Source organism: Lagopus leucura, unplaced genomic scaffold (genome assembly GCF_019238085.1).
Source record: "Lagopus leucura isolate 7727_CA_CO unplaced genomic scaffold, USGS_WTPT01 Super-Scaffold_1, whole genome shotgun sequence".
Lineage (NCBI taxonomy): Eukaryota > Metazoa > Chordata > Aves > Galliformes > Phasianidae > Lagopus > Lagopus leucura.
In genome coordinates, this window is record NW_024962250.1 from 17923738 (window position 1) to 17946596 (window position 22859).

Sequence of the window (22859 nt, forward strand, 5' to 3'; positions counted from 1 at the left end):
AACCATAACTGTACTGTCTCTTAGACTACAGATTAAAATTACAGAACTGCACTTTATTCTGTTTCCATTCTAAATGTGGTCTAGTAAAAGTTGCATTTGTAAAATGATAGTTCCAGCTGAGATGGGAACTTCCTCCCTTCCCATTTCATTCAATTAATGAAAGCTAACTTCAAAGTCTAAATGAGATCATTTGAAGTGCTAAAATTATTGAACACCAGAACTGTTTACTTTTCTATTTTCCAAAAATAAATAAATAAATAAATAAAATAGAGAGATTGTAATGTAAAAAGTGAAGTTTAGCCTCTGAAAAGAAGCTAGGAAACTTTAAAAGTTGTAGTGAAGTGTTCTCTGAGTTGAGAGACATTTTGTGCCAAATTTTAAGTAACTCACTTGATAGTCCTGCATACATGTATTTTTTTCACAGCTGTGACAGTATAAGCTTTTCTGGGAAGTCTCAATTGTGTTCTGGTCAGAAAATTACAATCCAGTGAGAGTATGTCCAAGCAACACCCCTGAGCTAAGAACATGTAGGAATATCATCAGTTACTGGAGTGTTTTTACAGTTTCATAAGCAAGCATGTTAGCACTAATTCTGCAGTTGTTATCAGAGGTCAGTCTTCAGCAGAGATGGAGTGAGCATCTGAAGCTCAATGGGACTATGAAGTAGGAAACTGGAGAGTGGAGTGGAAACTGGAGAGGAAAGGGAGTGAGAAACTCATGGGCTGAGCCAAGAGGGGCAGGGGCAGCAGTGGGGTGTAGGTAGTAAATAGCAAGTTGTGCTGAACAGTTGTGATCAGGGAGGAATATGCAAACAGGATCCAGGTAAAGAAAGAGTCAGTCACAAACTACTCGGAATGCCAAAGATGACCAATTTCTGTGATAATTTTAAGTATTTAATGTTTTCTGACACACATTTGGGATGAATGGAATACACACAGTCCCATTAAGTGTAATGAATTGTACGTGAGAATTGTTCATTTTAACCACCCCTAAAGGCCTTGCTGCCATGCTCTAGTGTGTCTTGTGCTGGCAGCACACCACCACAGATGCTTCCGCATGCCACAACATGAAGCCTAATCCAAGGTGCTCTAGCCAGTTCAATGAGCTATAGGGAGCTCTGCAGCCCTGTGCAGCAAATGGGGGACTCTGCCTTTGTATGCCCTTATCTTTAATATAGCCAGGATGGAAGCCACACTCTGAGGTGCATCCTTCCTTGGCCCAGTATACATGCATGCCTTTGGCCTCTGACCTGACCCATCCCTGTAGTTTTGTGTGACTCAACAAGTTAATTCTCATGTTTTACGATTCAAAATTTGAGAGGTCTGGTCATTCATGAGGGAGTCTTGCAGTCATTACTTAAATCCCTCCAATTATTTTAAAGTTCTCTGGTTAATTAACTCATTGATTTTGTAGAAGAAATTAATAAAGTGTATTTTCATTGTATAAGGCCACCAGCACTGAAGCAGACACACTGTGTTATGGTTATTTTTTTCACAGTACTTACAATTGTCTTTCTTCTTCATTCTTATCCATACAGAGCAAATAAAATTAGACCACAAGAAAAATCAAACAAACATTTGTACAAGTGAAATTTCAGATTAAGCCATATTGTTTGCTGTAGCATTGTTCATGGGTGTGTGATTAGAACTTTTTTCCTGTCCTTAGGAAAATCTGTAGAGCTGTCATAAAACAAAATGAAAAGCTGCATGATTTAATGGTGAATGTTTAAAAAATTTCTGCATGGGGAATGGTAAGAGCTTTATCATTATTTGCGAACTTTACAACAGAAGTTGCTACAAATCATCCAGAATACAATACTTGTTTCTCTCCTAAACAGCACAAAGGAAGGGCATTATGCTGTGTCATGTAGGGACTTTTTTTTTTTTTTAAATAATGTCTAGTTTGCTAGCATAGTTACAAGACTATTACATTTGCAAAAATGAACCAGCTGGTCAAAAGGCAAAGACTGGATTTATTATACTGGTGCTCCATTTTTCTGTTCTGTTCCACGCTTTTCTCCCTGAGGAATTTTGTGCAGTAATTTTTAGCTTCATTGGGCTGACTATGAGTTGTTTTTTTTTTTTTACTTCCAAAAACTCATTTAATTTTTCCTTACCAAAATATGGATTGGATAAATTTTACTGTATTTTCATTATAAGCATAACAGTGTTCAGATGAGACCCTTAACAAATATAAATCAGCAAAGCTACACTGAAGTTTGTAATGATTGAAACTCTTTCCTACCTTAAGATTGATGAAGATAAAAATAGAGAAAGAAAAACATAATCTAAAACAGAAAATACAGAAAGAGTAAGAAAATATATCAGTTACAATTTGTCATCCTATGAATTTCTCTCACTGAGTGCTCCTTGATATGAATTCAGGATTGCATATTAAGTCTCATCCTTTATTTTAATATAATTTATGCTGTAGCGTTTACTTATTTATTTATGTTTTATGCTCTGTCAGACTATTGGAAAACAGTTTTCTCCATATTAATTTTTAGAACTTACTTTGTCTGAATCTTTTGTTGAAAGCATGTACATTCTGGGAAAGATCCTAAATAATGAGAAAAGCAAATATTGTCATGCAGTTTGTGTCACAGAGAACATGTATATTTTTGATCATTCCAGCTAAACAGGCTGCTAGGGACTCAATGTGATCAATTTTTAGAGGAGCAGCATCCCTTCAGTACGGTTTCAGTTATGTTTTGGTCTCTGCTTCTGTTTCACGTGCTCTGAGGAGAGCAGGGACATGGCTTTGTATCTATGTTAGGGTTTCTTGGGGACCATCAGCACCACCAGCACTCTTTCTGTCAGTACTGGGAGCCTGAGTCTCCGTTTGGGCTGGCTGAGAAGGCTCTGCCGGCAGAGGCAGAACCACGTGTGTTTGTCATGGGCTGTGATCTGCAGTGAGGTCTGGTCTGTCCCTCTGAGCCTGCAGCTAACTGTCCCTAGGCAGGCAGGCAGAGGGGAGCAGGGAGCGCTCAGCAGGAGGGAGCTGCTGTCCGGCTCTTGGCTCCAGAGCAGCTGCAGCCAGTTATATGTGCGTAGGTTTCAGTTTTCAGACTGGTGCTGCTTTCCAGGCGGGGTTAAGTTATAAAGCTGGGGGTCAGGTGATAAAGCTGGCTCTTGTGTTGGTATGAGGCTATGAAAATAAAGGAAATGAAATTGTAGGCAACAAAACAACAGCAAACAACATCGGAGCGTTGTTTGGTCAGTAAGCCGTGACAAATGAAGCAAGAGCTGCACTGTTCAAATTTAATCTTACATATAAGCTGAGGTAAAAGCAGTTGTGTATTTTGGGCGTCTTTTATTGGCACCGTGCCTACAACGAGCCGTGCCGCCGCTCCCTCAATCCCGTGCCCGCCTCTCTCAGCCGGCCGATGCAGCGGTGCCGGTAGATGGCGCTGCGGGCCCAGGCACGGCGCACTGGCAGGGGAGAGGCGCTCCCTCCTCCGGTGGCTCCGCGCGGCGGGGCACGGTCTTTTCATCCCTTCTTCCCTTCCTTCCCCTTCAATTTTTTCGGTCTCTACTGCTGTGTTCTTCTGAATGTTTTCAACAACATTTTATTACCGTCATTTGGAAAATAAATTACGACAGACGCTGCCTGGCAGGAGAGATTTCCCTGAGACGGAGGGAATGGGCCTGGTGCTGCCGAGCTGTCCTGCTGCCCAGCCTGTGCCTGGCCACTGTCTCAGGGTGCCCAGTGAAAGAACACTTATCAGCGTGGTTTTGTAAGAGGCTGGTGCTTGTGTTTATGAGCACGGTTAGTAGTCTGTGCTGCTGGTGCATGAGCATTTCCAAACATGAGTGTAAATTAACAGACTGTAAAACATGCACGTGTTTTGTGCAAGGATAGAAGTAACTCTGTTGCTGCTGGCTGCATTTTGTTCTTGTGCAGGCCTGAAAGGTTTCTGAGCACTCTTTTGAAGGCATGCAGACATTGTGTACTGTGGGTAGACGTTATGCATGTTGTTTTTGTAAAGTACAAGACACACATACAAGAGAGAGCCTTTCTTCATTTTTTTCTGTTTACCATATCACCTTGTCTCTCAAGGACAGCACATTGCTAAAATGCAGGCAGAGATTTATTGGAGGGCCTAGAAGGACTTTATTCCTCCTGCTCTTCTCCCTGTCAGCTCCCATTTCCCATTCCTCTGCCAGCGTGGCATCTCTTATTCTCTGCTATGAGCTGGAAAAAAGCAAGTGTATTGCTTGTTTTTTTGTGTAAGGAGTCAGGGAAACATCTTGCTCCATATTGTCCCCCACTTTTGTCCCATTCCTTGGAGTAACATACTCCTTTTGTCATGACCTAGGTGTGGGAGGAAATGCAGCTAACTTCATTTCAGTCTCCAGAGCAGACACACACACACAATGTCCTGATAAATAGCCTGTAATGAAACCTATAGAATATCAGTTTTCTTCTTTGCAGTGCTTTGGGATGTGGCTGGTTCCATTAAAAGAGGTGACAAAAGACTAATTACCACTCTGGGAACTCATAGTGGCTCACCAAAAATATGATAATTAAGATGAGGCCTTCAGAGTGCCCAGTATGTGCCGTGCTGCTGTGACTCCAGTGTGCACTGGAGCATCCTGCGAGAGATCAGGCACTTGAGCCTTAAGGCAGGAACTAACTACTGGACGCTACTTTGCAGAGAGTTGGGCCAGACTGACTATACTACCATGCGTCATATTCACTGTTTGGTCTCCAGAAATGATCAGCAAGTGATGAATGTCAGTGGATGCCATTTTTTCCACGTGGAGAAATTCATTGACACACCTTTGCTTCATACACACTTCCATGTCAGATGCCAGTTTATTGGATTGCTCCTCTGCTGCCATCTGGCACCAGCAACAAAATGTAACGGTATATTGGTGATACGGTTTAACCTCTACTGTCACACCACCAATGTCCACCCCTGATGTCATGGCCCAAAAGAATAAAATAGTTGATGTTACTTTCAGAGCAGCCATTGTAACACAGCTGTGCCCCCAAAGTCCAACTCCTGTTTCCACGTCAGTTTGAATTCCAATTTCATGTGCAACTTTGGGGAAATGGGATTCCTGAGAGACTTACCAGTCTTTGAAAGTTTTGTCCTCAGCTTGTTTTCAGTTATCTGAATGGATTAGTAATTACTAGAAATCATTCCATAAATAAAGTGATAAGAGTGTGATACTGAGTGTGTATACTAAGCTGTTATCCTACTGGAGCTTATAATTCACATTGGACTGTGGAATTGCCAGTAGTTTATAATACAACCAGTTTTAGACCTAACTTCATCTTGTCTTAGGTTGTTTGTAATAGATGGTCATTTCTCTTCACAGTTAATTTTCAGGCTGCCTATAAACGTTATGGTCAGTTTATTTTACACACTTGCTTTGCAGTGAATAAGAATTCAGTAAAATTATTTGTACTCAGTATGTACCTATAGTATTATCCAATCATGTAAATTCAGGGGCACTGTTTTTAATCAGACAATATAATTGGTACTAATTTTGCAATAAATGTGCTCCTGAAGAAGTAGAAGCTGCTTCTCAGTATTACCATCTGTGTGGTTCATATGCAATCAACGATATTTATATTAAATGATATATATTCTGCCTCACCTACTGTTTAATTTCTTCTCTCTGCATCTCATCCAAGGGATCAAAACAGAAATCACAAGACATACATTCTGACAAGTAGTTTCTTTCCTCAGTCTGCCAAGGTACAACTTGTTAATGCAGCTTTATTCAGCACTTTTTCATCCAGAAGTGCTCCTGCTACACCCAGTCTCCTCAGTACAAGGTCTTCAGCTCAATTGCCATTGTAATCTCAATGCAGCTTTATGTATACCCCCTTCATGTGTTCTGAAACCTTCATTTTATTTTCATTTTCCCACAGTCATACAGATTTTGTTCTGTCCTAAAATGTCTCCTTAGATTATACCCCCCAAAATGTTTTGCACCTCATTTATTTTGAAATCTACTTGCTAATTGTATTTTTTTCCTTGTATGCTTGCAAAAGATAAATGTTTCCTGTACAGTACATTTTCAGTTTTAAAAAAAAGAAGCATACGTTTTTCAGATTGTCATTTTACTAACAAATTTGCTTCTCTTGTTCTTTCTTTTTTCTTATCTGTTAAGGGGTTTGTAAGCAAGCTGGATGAATTAATTCACTGGTTAAATGAAGCCATGGAAACAACAGAGAATTGGACTCCTCCTAAAGCAGAGACAGACAGTCTTAAACTGTACCTGGAGACACACTTGGTAGGACAAGATTATACTATGATTGTTATCAGTAATTGAAGTGTTCTGTGGTGTTTTTTATTTGATTATTATTTTTTAATTACTAGTGTGCATCTATATTTTGATGTAAGATCTGCAGCATTGCAATTTGTTTTAATGAATATACCAACAAATTACCTCTATATTTGAAATAAGTCCTGATTGCTTTTTAAAAATTAAATTAAAATCCAAAATTACATTACAATTCAGAAATTATCTCCAAAATTGAATGAAAATTGTGATAGCCAAAGAAAAAAAGAATACTGTTCTTTCTGCTGATTATTCTAGGATTTTTATAATGTTGTAATATTAAGAAAGCTTCCTTAATAGTAAGGAACTCATTCTCCCTTCTACAGTTTAACATAGCACAAAGTCATTTAAATAAAATGTTTGAAATAATTATTTCAATCACTTTACTTGATATGCATTTCTGTCAAGTAATTAATACAACTGTCACTAACCTTGTTCTTGTGCAAAGAGCTAAAACATTGGGTGGAAGTAGGAAACACTTGGATGAATAATCTTCTGAATATATTACAGGCTAGAATCATAGATTGAGAAATATCTGAAAAACCTCATGAGGCTTTCACTGAATTCTGCCAAGAGCTGCTTCTGGCTAAGACAAGTGAAAAAAAGACCTGAATTAAACCAAATATTCATTCCTCAAAACCAAAATTGTATGCTGTAGCTAAAGAGTACAGATCGATGTAATCTTTTCAATGGGTAGGTATCTCGATAAGCAAACCATTGTGGCAAAAAGGAAAAATAAAAGAAGGCTAAATTAAGAAATTCCCTCTCCCTCTGCCCCAATCTTAGGTACTTGCCAGTGTAAATTGAATAAAACCTATTCATCAGAATTATTCTTAGCTGATGCGTTAGATACCGTAGCTGGATAGAACAGTGCATTAGATGACCCTACATCAAAACATCAACACCCAAAGCTCAGATTCATTTCCATTCTGTGATAATCTGATGGCAAAAATTACTTGACAGTCCCAGGAAGTAATTTGATGCATTACAGGAAGAAATGTCATCTTAATTCCTACTGTTATACTAGAATGATCATTATAAAATTAGTCGCTTTACAACATACAAAATTAGTAACTAATGGAAAAGTGTTTTCAGAATTTCGGCTATAGAGCAAACTCTTTTATGTCTTTTGTTCTTAAACATTATTTTATAGTGCCTACAAGCAGCAACTAGATATAGTGTGATATAGATATCAGTTTGTAGTCTATAAAATGTAGTATGAAGAGTTTTGCCTTGCACAGCAGGTTTTTTATTTTTGTTTTTTTTTTTTGGCAAAGAGTTTGGATTTTTGTCTTGTACTAAAAACATTTGCTCCCATGTGTTAATATGGGAGCATTATGTTTGCAGGTGCTCTGAAGATACAGAGCACATAGAGAGATGAAACCTCAGAAAAGCCATTAGTGATTTCAGTTTGTTTTTCCCCTTACAACATGAAACTTGTGGAGACATGAGTTTTTATGAGTAGAATTGTAGTTTTCCTTTCTGATTGAAAAACAAAAGACAGACCTATGCTGTCCTAGGAACAGGACAATCACCAGGCTGCATGTCAGTCCCTGTCAGATTCTTTTTTCTACTTCTTCCATGTGGAGAAGCACAGTAGCTCTTTGCAGGCAAATTACTTTCAGCTTTGCTTTTTGGTTCTTTGGGAGGTAAGGTCAAAGCTATCTAATGGATTGGAATGTGGACTAATAGCTACAAGCTCATTGCTAGGGGCAGTCAGAACAAATGAGTGTGTGGGCACCTGTACAGCTCTACTTTCCCCTGTAAGTTCTTAGGCTCCCAGTTGTACTTCGTATTACATCTGCTGATAACTATTTTAATTTGGGGGTAAAAGAAATCTTTTTTGTTGTTATATTGTGGGAATGTACCTGAAATGTTGTATGCTTGAAGATGACTATTTAATCAAACAAGGTGGATATTTGGGGTGTTCTGCTCTTTATTTATATGAAGTGAAATGTCTAAAGAACATTTCACTTTTAGTTCGATGGTATTATAATTTTTTTCATGGCATATAGTGTCAGCGAAAAACCATTGCACAATTTGAAAAACAGTAATTATGCCTTTTTCTTTTGAATTTCAGGAACATATGCTATCATATTCATTTTTATACAGCAGAATTGAATTATTAAAATACAGAACATTTTTATAACAGGAAGATAGTTACTTGTATTAATTAGATTGTCAGCTTTTCAGTGGCAGTTGCCTGACAGAAATCCTAATCTGTGTTTAAAAAGAAGTGTATGAACTTCAAATCACATTGAGCTGAAAGTTAAAAGTTTCCTTGATTGATCATTGTAAGACAATACTGATCAAGGCCTTTGGGAAGGTGCGTACACTGCTCATTTTTTTCTTTTGCCATTCAGGTTATATAGGTAGTCCCACTAACCTGAGATATGTTGAAGTAAAAGGAGCTTAACACTTTTAAATTTAGGTTTCAGGCTCATGAACTCTAGTAGCAAACTAAACTGAAATAAAAGAAAATGCATTGGTTCTTTTCTGCAAACTTCATCTGCACTATCAAACCTCATAACTATTATTCCTCACTAATGCAAATTTTCTGGTCGTAGAAGGAGTGAAAACCTAGTAGATTAGTATTTTTATTTTTATTAGTAGAGACAGGGCCTTAGCCCTTGGCACAAATTATCAATTTCACCACCTGTGATATTGTTTTGTTGGAAGTATGTTTGTTGCAATAACAGAATTAGTGCCATAAAGAGAGAATATTTTGCATTCGTGAATTAAATCTCTGCTGTCAAATTCTAAGAAAAATAAATGTGGGAACAGGAAAGCAGTAAAATGTACTCATTCCTTTTCTTACTACTTGCTGAGAAAAGTCTTACAGAGGAAACAAGTACAAGGTTGTGAGCATCCCACAAATTTTCTAACATGTACAATTCTTAATTGTCATGTTAGGGCCCCAGTGCACGTAGTTGGTAATGGATTCAATCTTCAGTTTATTCCTCACTTTTTGTCTTGTTTTTCTACATCTTTGGCACTTTGAGAAACGGTGTGATGCAGACACTTCAAGACAGCATCATTATCAAAACCAAAAAAACCCTCAAACCCTACAACATTTCTTAGAATCTTTGCACGAGGTCGTGCTCACACAAGGAGTGAAATCTCTTGAAGATGTTGGCCATGTGAATTTCTGTTACAAGAGTCCCTTAACAAAATTTTCAGCTTAAACTGTTACACTTCCCCAAACTATTGTTCTAGGTAATTCTTACATCTGAGCTGGCGAGATTGTTTACCCCAGATGTTAATCAGTGCTTTTAAGCATGTATGTAGTATCTACATATTGGCCAGCATCTGTCAAGAGATGCACGCATGAGTCTGTGAGACTGTCTGAAGGTCCCACAGTGAGAGCTCCTAAAGCAATTAGCATCACTTCTGTGAAGGTGATAAGGCACTCAAACAGTTGCCTCTTCTTAGGTTGGTCTGTTGTCCCTAGTCATCCCATTATTTCATCTATGCAGAGATGGAATGGAATGGAACTATGGAATTAATGCCTGAGTACACTCAGTCATTGTTTTTGCACACAGACATAGTTCTTATTCTTATTGCCAAATACATGACAATTATTAATTGTAGGACACACTGGATTTTCATTCTTATATCACAGTTACAACTTAAGTCTCGCAGAATATCCCATGATGAATAACCGTGAGGTTTGATGATTATAAATTTTCCTCCAGATTGAAAGGTAGTCTACAGCTAGGATAAGATGTCCCAAAACAGGCAATCTTCTACTTGGTGGGTAGTTTCCATTGCAAATTTTAAAGCCTATCTCCCTGATTTTCAACAGGCATTCCTTTACACTTAGTTTTACGTAACATTAAACATGAAGCTGTCAATGAAAATATGCTTTCACAGACTCCTGAAATAGTGACTAAAATTAATATTTCAGTTTTATGAGTCTTCACCATGAAGTAACGTCAATGAAAATGGTGACATGGAAATCAGTTCTCATCAAAACTAGTATTCTGAAGACAGCTCATGAGAAAAAAGCATCTATCTAGATGGGTACTGCTGTACTTTTGAAACCAGATAGACTTTCCTGGTGGCTCAACAAATAATTCATAATGTTGCTCTTGAATATTTTAGTTTGCTAAACTGACTATTTACTTCTCTTTATACGTCATTAATACAGCTACGTTGTTTTAGCACAGTAAAGAAGTAAGATAGCAGATAAGGAAATCTGAGGAACCACTGAGGAAAAGGTTTAAATCTAAGGCACTGTAAAATAGGTATGTTCATTGAGACCTGGGATTTTTAAATCTAAATTCTTAAGTTTCCTGTTTGTTTTTAGTGTACTCCGTTTTCTTGTTTTGCTCTTGATAGCTTCCAAACTGTGCAACATTTGTTTGCTTTTATGTGTATTTTGCCCAAAGCCATTTCTGTATTGTGTCATACTTAGAACTAGATAATATAAGACTTCTTTAAAGAAATACCACAAATGAAGTTTATTTACTCAAACTTTTAAATCTTTCTTGCATTATTAATAGATGTGTGCAAGCAATTTTTATTTATTTATTTATTTATTTATTTATTTAATTAATATATTTCAGTGGAGTTAAAATTAGCTAGAAATTTGGAACCAGTAGTCAGTCATTTTTATCCTAAAACTTTTATTCTTCAGAAATTCTGTAAATTAAAGTTCTGAAACATTGAGTACAGGCAACATTTTATGCATATATAAATGATTGGATGTATAAAATGATACATTTTTGGTTCTTGAAAATAATCTAAGGTATGGTAGGTGTTCCCTTGATGATGTACTTACTTACAATTGTTTGTTGCCTCTTGCTGTTTTGAGTAGAACTGTATCTCCCTACATTTAAATTTGCAGTTTGCAACAGAGCAGACGTTTCACTTTACTCTCACTGCAGCTGTGGAAATATGCTGTCCTTAAAAAAGATAGGAACTAGTGGATTCCTCTTCCTTTAAGGCAGCACAAAGTGGTTTGCAACTCTTTAAAGAATGGGAGATAATGACCTCCTTAAAAATAATTCATTGTTTGTCCCAAGATTTTTGTTTGCTTTAGGCAGGAGTATATGTTCTTTTTAATTGAAACTTAAAAATATCATTGAATCATAGAATGGTTTGGGTTGGAAGAGACCTTTAAGATTTATTTAATCACGCAGAAAGTATCACTAGTATTGCAAGAGAAATTATAAGTTGATTCACTCCAGCACTTTTCTTCTGGATAGCATGTTTGTCATCTCCATTCTTTAAAAAATGAAGTTCTTCTTAAAGTGTGAGGGTTTTGAGAATGTTGTTATCTGAAGGAAAACCGAATGAAAGTTTTCCTGTATCCAATAGAAATATTTATGGCTACATCATGTGTCATCACTTTCTTAGCTGTAAACAGCAGACACTTTCATGTAGAAAATAGGTCGAATTTTTGCCTTTAAGAAATTGTTTTGGTAACATAAAGAAGCTTCTGTGGTTTTTCATGATAACTGATCATCTTATTGCAAGAAGTCTGCTATGTCTGAAGAAAAATCATTCTTATCTCCCTGGAAAATGTTATTTCCTGAAAAACATCAGTTTAGAGAAGTATTAAATACCTGTTCTTGCTGAAAGTGATGTTAAATACACATGCCTTGGGCTAATCTACTGGCTGTCTTTATGGTGGCAATAATAACAGTGGTTTTATTAAAGATATTAAAGCCTCTGAAATGACTAAATTACGTACTGTGTTTCTCCTCTATGAACATTTCTGATGCACATAGCAGCCAATTTAGATTTTTTCCTCAAAATATGCAATAGCATCTGCAGGATTATTATGATAAAGAGTTGGAGCACTGTGACCGGACAGATCTCTTGCTTCTTTAAGGACTTAGCTTTAACTCTGTTTGGCCTATTGTTAGCTTCAGTTTCTGACTGTCATGCTGTTACCACAAAAGATCTTCTGTGCATGCATTGGCTTCTGAATGCATGTTATTTTATATAGGAACCAGTCTGCAGAATGTGTCAATCAGAAGTAAAAACTAAAATGAGCAGTTTCAAAATAACACATGAAAATAAAAGGACTTAATTTGAAGCTCAGAAATGAACCTTAAAGAGAATGCACGTATATTTTCAGTTGTATTATTTAGCTTACAAATTCTGGGAACAAAATAACATTCGTGTAAGCTTTTCTGTTTCCTCAGTGAAAATGAGAACATCAGAGCTAAATGTTGCTGTCATTTAATGCATTCAGCTGTACCTGCACTACAGTCTAGAGCCACAGTATGTACAGTTGCTGACAATGGGAAAAATATAGGTTTCTATACAGTTCGGATTGTTCTTTTGAATTGGAGCATCTTGTGAGTTTTTTGGGGACTAAGAAAAAAACAAAACAAACTCTTAAGAAAATTCAGGTATACATCCTGCTACTGACAGTGTTGTTGTGCTGACCAATACAGAAATATTGAATCTGATCTAAAGCTGTTTCCTATAAGATAATGCAATGAAGAACCCGCACATATCTTTTCTGTGTATGGAGAAGTGAGTGACACTTTTCCTCCCAGCACCTCAGGAACAGGAGAACTGTTGTGAGGGACATGTATTATTACCATGTCTGTTTCATGAAGGAAGAAAATGTCCATTTTCTGTTCTCCTGTATTCTTGCTACCTGCTATTGCCATAATTCATTCCCACTTAGGAGCAAACCAATAGCATTTTTGGACTGCTCTGTCATTTTTCCAGAGACTGAATGACTTGAATAATGTTAAGAGTATCAGTTGTTGTTTTCTCCCAAACCTACTGTCCAAATTTGTGAATACTTAACCCTGTGTAGGTGTTTTGCACAGCTGTGAAGAAAAAAGGACATTGCACCTACATATTTTTTTTATTTATAGATTCAAGCCTTCTCAGCACTCCTTTTCTTCTCTTTGCTGTGAACCCAAATTTCCACAGTTGTGCATGAGAGGGCCACAGAATGCTATACTAAAAGCAAACACTGTTAGCTGGGCCCATCCGTATCCCATTAGTTGTGATATGGTTTGCACATATAGAGCACAGAAAGTGTCTTATTTGACAGGAGTGAGGTTGTTACTTAAATGATGTTCTTGTTTATGCATCTATTTGAATTACATATTTGTGGAGCAGTGAACATATAATATGTCATTGGAGTTCTGACTTAAAAGCTTTACAGCAATTGTAGAATAGTCTTGGAATGACAACTTGATAATGGTCTTTACATTAATTTATCAATGTAACAACTTTTGAAACACCTTTAGGAAAAAAAACCACAACACTTTGATTTGAAACTAATGCTTATTTTATTAATAGACTGCATAATGATTATGTAGGAACTTAGTTGTAATTTATGTCTATTAAAATGTATGCTGTTGCTTTAGTAGTTTTAGTATGCTGGTATCATCAATGTAGATTTAGTCTGAAAATTGTTTTGAAAGTGGAATGAAATCAATTTTGAGAAAAATATCTAAGATTGAAAATCATTGGAAGAGTATAGGAAAAGGATCTCTAAGGACAACCAACAGGATGCAACACTTAAAGTATATTTGTTTTCAGTTCCCAAGAGCTATGGTCTATTCCTGTGGGTTCTCAGCTATGTTTCTCAAAGGCAAAATATCATTCACACTTCAAGTAGTTGGAAGTAATACAGTTGCTGTCTGTGTTTTGGTATTCGCCAAAGATTTCAATAAAAATGTAGAAATTTCAGAGCATGAACAGAGGTTGTTATTGGTAAATTTTTCTCTCTGCGTCTCCTTTTTCTTTTTATTTCTTTATATTTTCTTTATATTTCTTTATATTTTACTTGAATTTCTTTTTCATTTCTTAATTTTACAGATGTATTGGGTTAATAATTTGGAATCTTATGTATTTTATTAGACAAATTTTGCTAAGGAGGCACCAATCCTTAAATTGCATAAAACTTTTTCTCTGCAGATATATAAAAAGAAAATTGTATCTGTATTTTATTCCCATGAAATTTCAATCATATGAAAATCCTTCAAGAATTGTTCTGAAACTAGATAGTGTTTTTATTTCCAAGGTGCTCTTTTTAGTCTGTAGGTTAGTTTATGTTTAAATAGTATATACCTTTATGGTGCTGAGGGCTTTTTTTGTTTTGTTTTGTTTTTCTTTTTTCCCTTAGTAATTCCGTATTTGCAAAGGATATAATGCCCCATTAATTTATCTTTGGGTTGTAAAACTCTATTCACACTTGGCCTTTTTTTGCATGTGCTAGGACAGCATAATATAAACATACTTTGTTTAAATAGTAGGTTTTGAGAGTGGTAGGTCTTTGTGGAAGAGTTGTGCTTAGAAACATATGAGATCAGTAGTCAAATGTCATCTAGATAGAAAAAGGAGCCAGAAGATGCTGACTTTTGAAGATTATTTCCTGAGTATTTCTAGAAAACCAGAAAGGATCAAGGATAGTTATGTAGGGTGGACTATTAGATGTGTGGTTAACCCTGCTTGTGACCATTTTGTCCATCTGATTTCTTACCTTTGTGCTTGCATCTCTTGTTTGTTGATAATAAAGAAACTGAGACTTGATTTGGGAAGCCTTAAGTTAACATTTTATTAAAAATTTGTATTATGCAGGCAGGCAATGACAAATAGAAATTTATGTATTGAAACTCAAAAGAGATTAGAGTAGGCAGCAAAAAAATTAGCATGAGTTTAAAATATGAAATAATGACATATCTGCTAAAATAGCCTCTCTGTGATTTCTAAACTAAATTGCCAAAAAGGCTTGTAGAGTTTAGGTGACTATCCTTTTTTTTTGACATCTAAAGCTATGCATTCAAAACTTGGGTAAATTGCCTAAGTGATGACAAATTCAAGGAGGAATGAGAAACAGAAATTGGGGATCCTAAGGTATTTACAGAATCACAGAATTGTAGGGATTGGAAGGGACCTCTGGAGATCAACTAGTCCAATCCCCTTCTAAAGCAGGTTTCCTACAGCTGGTCACACAGGAAGATGTCCAGGTGGGTCTTGAATATCTCTAGAAAAGGAGACTCCACCATCTCTCGTGGCAACCTGTTCCAGTGCTCCGTCACCTTCAAAGTGAAGAAGTTTTTTCTTATGTTCATGTGGAACTTCCTGTGTTCCAGTTTGTGCCTATTGCCTCTTGTTCTGTTGCTGGCCCCATGCTTTTGACATCTTCCCTTTAGATGTTTATTTAAGGGTAGGATAACTGTGCTATTCACATTTAAGAGGTAACAAAGGGGTAAAACATTGATTTCCTAATACTGTAATGATAGAAGTTGTGGACAGAGAAAAGAGGTGAGGTGGCTTCACGAAAGCTATTTCTGGACTACTTGGAATAGTCTGCCCCTTTGAATCTGGCCAGCCAGAAACTCAGTGGCACATGAAAGACTTAGGATATTGTACTACAGACTCACTGCATTGCAGTCCTCACTTCTGCATCTTTTACAGTCAAAATTTAAAGGTCTCCAGGGATCAGAGTTTTCACTGTTTCCCTTAGGAGATTATTACAAAATCTAATAGATCTGGCTTTCAAGGGAAATTTCCTTTGTATTTATCTTAAATTTTCTCTCTCTTAATTTAATTCCATTAGTCCCATCTACTGTATCCTCTTGTAATATACTGTGCTAACAAGTCTTTCTGCTTGGCGTTCAGATTAGAATCATAGATTCACTGAATATCTCTGATAGTTAGAAGGAAACCATGAGGATCATTGAGTCCAGCTCCTGGGTCCACACAAGTTATGTTTGTATAAAAAAGATAGTGATATCCCTTTCTCTTAATTGTCATTTAGTCAGTCCTCTTTGTTTCTCATAGTCTTCTGCCATTTATACCTTTTAACATATTTTACTTGATCTTCACTAAACTTCCACCAGTTTCTCTGTTTATAAATGTGCTGGGACAAAAAGTAAAGTCAGGACAAGTGAAAGTTGGAGAATATGCATCACTGATTGAAAGCTAAAATCACTAGAGAAGTTTCTATAATTACCCAATACCATCACCTATATTATATATATAATTATCCTATATCTATCGCCATTTTGACATACTAGTAGAAAAATATTTTTTCTATTGCTCTGGAGTTACTTTGTATTTATGTAGCTTCAAACTGATTATGTATTGGATAGAGCACAGGTTACTTACCAGCTCACAGCACAAATGTTGTCAGAAGTTTGGTAGTACTAATGAAGTATCTTAACTGTCTGTAGAACAGAAATGTGCCAGAACTGCTTTTTTCAATAGACAGTGACAGGTATCTGCAAAAATGTTACAGAGATGAAATATGTGAGTACAGTAGTTCTCCAAAATTAGTCAACTTGTTGTTTCATGTTGGTTCATGACTGTTGCCACAATGTCTAACTCTTATAATTAAAATTGCTAGATTCTCACCCAAAATATTACTTAAATATACAAATCCTTGTTTTAGTACTGTTGTTGTTTTCTCAAAAAATGTAAATAATTTCTTGGAAAATTTAAATTACAGACAATAAGATGTGAGGAGAGATTAGGATATGTTGGGAGTACATTGGGTTTTTTTTCAGAACAGTTAAATTTCATTTAAAAAAAAAAACAAAAACAAAAGGAAGTCTGAGGGTGTTCAGAAACTAGTGTAGATCAGGAGATGCTGCTTTTTTCCCATTATGGTTCTGGAGCATTCATAGAATCACCAAGTTTGGAAAAGACCTCTGAATCATCTAGTCCAACTGTCTAACTACCACCAATGTTTTCTCATTAAACCATGTTCCTTAGTACCACATCTAAACATTTCTTGAACACCTCCAGGGACAGCGACTTCACCACCGCCTGGGCCGCCCATTCCAGTGCCTGACCACTTTTCGGGGGAAGAATTTTTTCCTAACATCCAACCTGAATATTCCCTGGTGCAACTTGAAGTCCTCTAATCCTATTGCTAGTTATATGGGAGAAGAGGCCAACCTCCACCTTGCCACAACCTCCTTCTCAGTAAAGAGCTATAAGATTTCCCTTTATCCTCCTCTTCTCCAGACTAAATAATCCCAGCTCGCCCAGCTGCTCCTCATATGACTAGTTCTCCAGACACCTCACCAGCTTCACTGCCCTTCTCTGGACACTGCAGGGCCTCAATGTGTCTTTCTTGTAGTGAGGGGCCCAAAAGTGAACACAGTATTTGAGGTGCAGCCTCACCAGAGTTAGATACAGGGAGACAATCACCTTCTTTGCCTTTGCTGACAACACTGCTTCTAATAAAAGCCAGGATGCCATTTGCCTTCTTGGCTGCCTGGTACTGTTATCCAATGAATCAATAGGTTTCCTAAAACTCAATGCTGAACTTCATTTTGTGAAGGGTGAGGTCCTTTGCCTCCATGTAGTCACTACAAGACAACACTCCTGGAACTTAATAGTTGTCACTTCTGAAGTCTTTATTTACAGTTTCTAGCTTCAATAAAAAGATGTGATTCTTGTCTGTCTTTTGTGCTGAATAAGAATAGTTGATATTTGTATGTATGTGCATGGTGACTGTAGGAAATAAATGCAGAGAACTTCATAAGGTAATTTTGCTTGTTGCAGCTTGTAAACTGCATTATATATCCTTACTGCTACGGATGACACTAATGTGTTGTTTTAAAAGCAGCTGCCAGGCCATTGCCCATGCATTTTCCATAATGTATATGTGCTCATGTATGATATTTAGACTACTCCATAGCTTCAAATGTGTCTGGAAAAATGGCTTTGATTAATTGACTTCCCTTTCCTTCTCCTTCCCCCTTCTCAGATGCAAGAGCTCAGTTCATTATCAGGGAAGATCAGAGGAGAGGAACAGAGTACCTAGGTCACACGTTGTTAGAGTTACAATTTTCCAAATACCCTAAGTAAAAAGTAGGGTATTTGGAAAATTGTAACTCTAACAGCGTGTATGTAAAAAGTAGGCAATGGGAAATATCTGGGATGGGAGAGGTCCTCTGTTTGAAGATCCTTCTACATTACAATTTTTTTATCTGCTTTTGCTTTTAGCTGTGCAGATTTGTATATAGATAGATAGATAGATAGATTTACATATATATAATCTTATTACATTGTCAAATCTATTTGCCTTTCTTATGTGTCACATTTTCAGTTAGGTGAGCATGAGAAACTATGAGCACCAATGCACTCACTGAGGACTGTTCTTTTCAGTGTTCTTTGTCCACTTCTTCCTTTTGTTAGGAAATTTCCACTCATGGGAACTTATATATATATATATGCATGTAATTTGAAAGCTAAAACTCACACTTCAGTACATCAGCTGACAACGTCCTTTGCTTCTGTTGGTATTTATACCTAAATAAATAGTTCGCTCCTTTTGATGTGTACATACTAAGAGTTTATTTCTAAATTTTATGTATGTTCACAGTATTTGTGGCATGCATAATTTATCCATAAAATCAGAATTTTGTACAAGTAGAATATTGTTAGTCAGAACCTAAAGTTTGGCTCTTTATTCATCATATTTTACTTCTTCAGTTAACATTATTACTGGTTAATAGGTGCACCTGAAAATCAAGCTGTATTGTAGTATCTGGTGCGTTATGTTAAATGAATCTTTTATAGGACAGCAAGTCTCTTTTTTTTTCCTAATGAAAAAGAATACCTCATCTTTTCCAATTTTCCTATCAAACCCATCCACATCATCTTGAGACACTACCACATCCAGCTGCATCAGTACTCAGCTTCAATTATATGAAATTAGACAACCTACTCTCAGGTCCTTTAAGTTCCCTTTTGCTGTTTGAGACACACGCACAGTGCATTTCCTGTGAAGTGCATGATTACAAACTATTCAGTACAAGCCTGTTTTAAGTAAACAGTAAATTAAATATTGTCAGTGCTTGTTCAGACAGGCTCTCATGAAGAAAAAAGAACTTCTAGGTTCAGGTTCATAAAACTCCCTAGATTTAAGAACAGGCCAGTCTGATTTCAGACATAATTTTTCCTTCTTAACTTCTTGACTCACCAGTTGTTCAACAGCTGGTTCAAAACATTATTTTCAGATGCTTATACGTGAAAACTGGAATAGACAAAATGCTGAAGGTAGCAAAATTCTTGTTTATTACTCAATTTGAGTGGAAAATTCCCAAAAATATTCTGTCACTAACTGTCAGGTAGATTGCTGCTTGAAAGACTGCTAAGGGTTTACTTGAGCAATGTTCCTCTTTCAACCATGACAAATACAGTGAAAAAACATCATTTTGTTATAGTTCTGGGTAAATTATTTTCTGTTATGACAATCAAACTGACTACAGGAGTTAAGAAAGAAAAAATATGGTCACTTTCCTAAGAAATGAGGATTTTTGAGTATTTCGTAATATCTTCAGTACTAGAATACTTGGTAATATTTGGAGAAATATAAATAAGCTTTAAGAAATCCAGAAGCTACAAATCTGCACTCGCAAAGTCTACTTTAATCACTGCCAGTTAATTCATTCCCAAAAGAAAGCAAAAGTCTTTTCTTCCGAGGAGTCAAATATTATTTTCATTCGTTCTGTAGGCATTTCAAAGAGAACAAGGGTTGCATGTGTGTGTTCAGGGCTGCGTGATTGATGATTAAATAAAGCAAGAGCTCCTTTCTTTATTGTATTTTATTTCTCTTTCTTTCATGCAAGTATGAGTGAGAAACTCTGCCAACTAATTCACAAATAATTCCAACTAAATTATCAGTGGTGTACAAAATGTCATAACACGGAGTAGATCGTGTTTCCAGTTCATCTCTCTATTAACAGCTTTCAATACAATAAAAAGACACAAAATTGAACAACTAATAAAAATATTAGAGCAAAAAGGATGAAAAATACTTGCTTTACAGATTAAGAATGTAGAGATCTAAAGCAATCTGATTTGTTCTTTGAAAATGGATTTGAGAGTAATGCTGAAACAATAGATTTGTATGAGTGCACATAAGGCCAATATGTTCAATGTTGTAATTTTTTTAATAGTTTCATAAATAGTTCTATCACCAACATTTCAAAGAAATCTGAAAAAAACAGAGCTCATATGTGATGGCATAAATTTAGTGTATTTTATAGAATGCTGTTACTGCAGATATAGCCTACAGGTTGTGACTTTTCATAAAAGCTAATGAATTTCTAGATTTGTCAACTGTTTCAGCACAGATGCACTTTGCTGATCAAATGGAAACATTTTGAGCCCAGATCCAAAATATCAACAGCTTTTAGTATTGAAGATTAGTTGGCTACTGGGGAAATGGGGATGTGGTTTTTGATAAAAAACAGAAGTAGTTTTGTATATGTGTTTTATGAGAACTGCCTCTTCAGTGTTTGATGCTGAGATTTTTCCCTTTTTTTTCTTTTTTTTTTTTTTTTCTCCCAGAGTTTTAAGTTGAATGTTGATAGCCACTGTGCTTTAAAAGAAGCAGTGGTAGAGGAAGGACGTCAACTTCTTGAGCTTATTGTATCTCACAAATCAGGTAAATCCTTCTGAAATATTGCAAGTCTTTATATCTCCAGACTATTAAAGAATGAAGAAGCATTGCTGTAAATTACTGCATATATTCACTTCCTTATGTATTATTAATATTTGCATTATCAGATTGACCTTCAAGATTTATAAATGTTTCATATACTGCATACAATGCAGTGATACTTATAAAATGAAATACTGCCTGCAAATAGTCTGTTCATTTTATTTTGGTCTTGCTGCTCAGTTGAGTTTCAATTGAAATCACATCAGTGAGAACTTTACACTGACACATTCTTTGATGAAGAAGCAGTGGCAGTAACATTAAGATAATGAATTAAGATTTCAAATATATGCATATATATTTTTACATACCCTGCATGGGTAATTGCATTGGTAAAACTTTATTTTGTCTCTTAAACTAATTCTTACATGATTTCAATATATTTATGAGGAATAGACTAAAATTAAAAATTCCTTCTTCCTTTGGTTAGGCTTGTCTTTTTCTGCAGAGGCCTTAAATTGAAGGGAGGGAGAGAGAGATGCTGATATCCCTTTCTCTTTCCCCACCAACCCCTATATTTTTAGATGTTTGCATGACTTGTATGATAATAGGGTTTTAATCAGTATATATTGCTATGTAATGCCATCTTTGTTTTGCCTGGTTTTCACCCAGGTAGAGGTTATCCTCTTGTTTGCATTTTTCTGATCATGTTACACATTGTGCCTCTATTGTTTCACAGTTTCAGGCAGATCTCTCTAATGTGAAAGCTGTAGGAAATCACTGACTTAAATGCATAGGCCAAAAAGCTATAGAAGCTATAGCAGAGAAGGGTATTGCATGTCATGCTATACTTAGAAAGTGGTAATATGTAAACTACTGAAAATATGAACAGATGAAGGTAGGAAGAAATGTATTTGGTAGATTGTGATATGTTTAAAGATTGGATATTGGGGGGTGGGATTACTGTAGCTTTTCCTATTGCAGTCAAATTCTATGTGGGATTTTCCTTTTCTTGAAAACTTTGGCATAAACATGATAAAATTTAAAATGATGGCTAAAATAACTTTTTGACCCAATAGCATTGTTTGCAGTGTGAACAATAGTAATGCTTGTACTCATTTCTGTGAAAATATGCTAAATATCCTGTTCTGTTTATTTAAGTATCCTGCTACTTCTTTGATTAAGGAATAATATTTAAAGATGCAGTTAAGCTTACAACTTACTTTTTTTTCCCCTTCATTTTGGAGAAGGACTGAAGGACATGCTGCAGATGATTGCAAGTCAATGGAAAGAGCTACAGAGGCAAATCAAACGGCAACACAGCTGGATTCTTAGGGCTCTGGATATCATCAAAGCAGAGATACTGGCTACTGATGTGTCTGCAGAGAATGAGGAGGGGACTGGGAGCCCTAAGGTAAGTGGCTTGAAGTTTGCCTTATTTCCTCTTATTTCCGTCTTCTTTTGAACTAGGCACCACTGAAGTTTTCTTTCCACCCTAAGGCTTTTCATTTCTACTGGGTAAACTTTTTTTTTCTATAAACAAAATGAAATGCCTTACTCTGAAACAATAAAAAATCTTCGAACTTTCAAGTTTTCCTGGAAGACCTTTCTCATTGTGTGCAAAGGGGCACGAGGGGGGAACATAAAACATTTAGTAAACAAAACATAAAGCATCTTTAACATGAATAATCAGAATGGTTTTAAATTGTTTTGTTGCAACTATAAATCACTATAATCAGTGCAATCACTCAGCTCTGACATCCATTAGCCGCTTGGTTACAGCAAATTAACAAAGAAGAGAGAAAGTGATTCATTATCTCATTCCTGTTAATGACTATCAGATGCATTGCTTAATTAGGGGATGGCCATTGTAGTGGGAAGAAGGTCATATGCCTTTTCACAAATCTTTTTCCTCTATGTCTTCCATAATAGTGCAGGTGCTGAATACAACAAGTACTTTAAGAATAAAGTATTGACACATATAACCATTTTGTGGATATTAATTATCAAAGAGAGCTATAGTACTTACCAGCTGCTGAACTTGAAACTTCTAAGAGCACTTTGAATACAAAGCATACTAATTCAAATTAGCACAAGCAGTGTAAGGACACTGCACAAAACACAAACTTATGGTGTAGGGTCCCTGCCCTTGCATTAATATCAGTAGAAAAAAT

At 36.2% G+C, this 22859-nt stretch overlaps 1 protein-coding gene across 6 annotated transcripts in view; it reads left to right on the forward strand.

Annotated features, from left to right (window-relative positions):
- The window catches only part of AKAP6 (A-kinase anchoring protein 6), a 218633-nt gene that overhangs the window by 53970 nt on the left and 141804 nt on the right, over positions 1-22859 (forward strand). For 5 of the 6 annotated variants that reach the window (XM_042863738.1, XM_042863721.1, XM_042863729.1 and 2 more), the window contains 3 exons: positions 6129-6251; positions 20595-20691; positions 21933-22099. In XM_042863738.1, coding sequence (XP_042719672.1) covers positions 6129-6251; positions 20595-20691; positions 21933-22099 — 387 coding nt within the window. The remainder of the gene's footprint in view (positions 1-6128; positions 6252-20594; positions 20692-21932; positions 22100-22859) is intronic. The other variant, XM_042863755.1, reaches the window with a different exon arrangement.